This window comes from Saprolegnia diclina, assembly GCF_000281045.1.
Source record: "Saprolegnia diclina VS20 unplaced genomic scaffold supercont1.139, whole genome shotgun sequence".
NCBI classification, from domain to species: Eukaryota; Oomycota; class Saprolegniomycetes; order Saprolegniales; family Saprolegniaceae; genus Saprolegnia; species Saprolegnia diclina.
The window spans coordinates 4,788-6,961 of NW_008246206.1; the positions used below are offsets into that span (position 1 = coordinate 4,788).

General features: G+C 54.7%; 1 protein-coding gene across 1 annotated transcript; it reads right to left on the bottom strand.

The window, feature by feature from the left end:
- Positions 1 to 842: 842 nt before the first annotated feature.
- SDRG_16616 (hypothetical protein) lies at positions 843 to 1,569 on the bottom strand (the record flags this gene model as incomplete). The annotated part of the gene is made up of 2 exons (XM_008622832.1): positions 843 to 1,036; positions 1,533 to 1,569. 2 exons carry the CDS (start codon positions 1,567 to 1,569, stop codon positions 843 to 845), a joined length of 231 nt encoding a protein of 76 aa, XP_008621054.1.
- Positions 1,570 to 2,174: the final 605 nt, after the last annotated feature.

Consider the following 2,174-nt stretch of genomic DNA (forward strand, 5'->3'; position numbering starts at 1 on the left):
GCGGCCGAGTTATTCGCCACTCGGACTGTCAAGGCGTCTTCGGACGTGATCGAGGCAAACGCTTCTTGGTTGGCGTGCATCTTCACACGATGACATGCCGTCAAGCATGATTGTCAAGAAGCGACTTGATGGTTCTGATACCAACGTCAATGGGATGGGACAACACCACACCTCCTGCGTGTGAAGCAGGAATCAACCGACTGGATAAAGGACGGTCGACTAGGTGCCATCTGCATCTTGACAACGGTGACATCCGGGTCGAGGATAGTGTGCCGCCCGAGTTTACGGCGTACACGATGGTTGACATTTTAGCGGCGCTCGCTACATGGCTCGACTGAACCAACCACGAGGCACGTCTACGTCTGGAGTTCAAGCAAGACCGGTTCACCCAGCGGCCCATCACAATAGTCAGGCGGCGCCGTTGTCCTGCTGCTCTTGCTCAAGTCCCTCTGTAGCATGTTCAGCACTTCGAGCGGCGTTGTCATCGGTACATGTATGTGTACGCAGCTGGGCTTCCACCGCATCTTGCAGAGTTGCCGTCAAGAAGTACAAATCTCTCCGATCCATTCCATCGGAGAATCTCATGGAACGCCTAGAGGTCGAAGTTACAGCAAAAAACGATAGAAATCAACGTATATTTGCTCTTCTACTCTCCGTTGTATGATTTTCAGCCCTCTGCGGCGGCAAACCGATTCTGGAAAGGATTTAGGCTTTCTAAATTTTCCGACCAAATTTGTCCACTTTGACCAAAAGTGTCGGGTTAAGATGCGGGCCACTATAGAGAAACGTCAATGCTGGCGACCGAGGGCTGTGTTCGAGGCAAGGAATGACGCGTGGGCCACCTAAGCTTTCCACGTCGCGACAGCAAACGCGAGTGCGACCGCGTACGAGTGGTACTTGAGCTTGAGCTTCTTTCGGATGCGGACTGCGTTGTCAGACCGTTCGATGAGTCCGATACGCATGTGCACAACGGACATGTCGGCAGCGAGGTCGCGAAACAATGGCCACGCTTCGACCGCGACGGGTTTCACTTGGGCTATGATGAAATCGGGAGCTTGATGACACCGTTGGAATTAGATAGGTCGCGAGCGATGGCATCGAGAGGTCGCGGCACATCGTTTCCGTTTGCTATGCCGTGGGCGACGTTGGCGTTCTCGTTGCAAAGAACTTGGCCCGGCGCACGGAGCACAAAGTGTTGAAAGACTCGGGGAGACACCAGTGATGTGGCTCAGGGTTCGGTGTGTACAATCAAATCGGTTGTCCTCACAACAAGCAACACAGATAGCAGCGGCATCAACGCAGCCATGGCCGAGGTATTTGCAGCGGCCAAAAATAACGTCGTGCTACGCTGGCGACGGGTGCTTATGGAAGAGGTTCGTCCTCAGCTCGCGCACATGCTCGAACAACCTTATGTCTACCCCGAGCTCTTTGACCAGTTTGTGTTCGCGCGCCGGGGAGCGCCTTCATGAGCCCATCCGTTATGAGCTTATATACCATTTTCGCGGGCCATCGTGGGGATAGCAATCGGGTACACGAAATCACGTGCGGCGACGCGAGCGCCTGACTCATGAGAGTGCGCGTCAGTCGTCAAGCAATCGGGCAGCGGCCCTCGCCGACCAAAGGTATAGCCAGAAGCGAGGCTGTAATCGTGTAGTTGAGGACATAGAAACGTGGCAGCGGGCATCGCTTGGTCACGGGCAGAGGTACATAACCTGGTTACATGCGGCAGCTCCAACGAGCGCGAACGTGATGGGCACATCGGGCGACACTGCTGCAGTTTTTCTCGACACCTGCGGGGTTGTGCAACTGACAGCAACCACTTTTGGGTTGGCGCTACACATCGATCTCTCGGCTCCCACCGGCTAGTGGGGCTTCACCGACGCATTCTGCGTAGTCGGCAACGCGATCACGCGGCTCGTCCAAGGCGTATCTCCGAGCAGCATCATTTTCAGCACAACTCGGCTCACGCTCCCCTTTGGGCGCTTCAACTACAAGTGTGCATCGAGGAATGTATCCTCATCGAGCTCGCGCCAACATTTACATGCTCGTAACACTGGAACCAAAACGTCATCAACGAGAAGGCGACCCATCCATGATCGGTCAAGTTCTCTGTGCCAACGGCCTCGTTCGGAACCTCGAGTTTGGTGTCGTCTATATGCTCACCGAAAAAATTG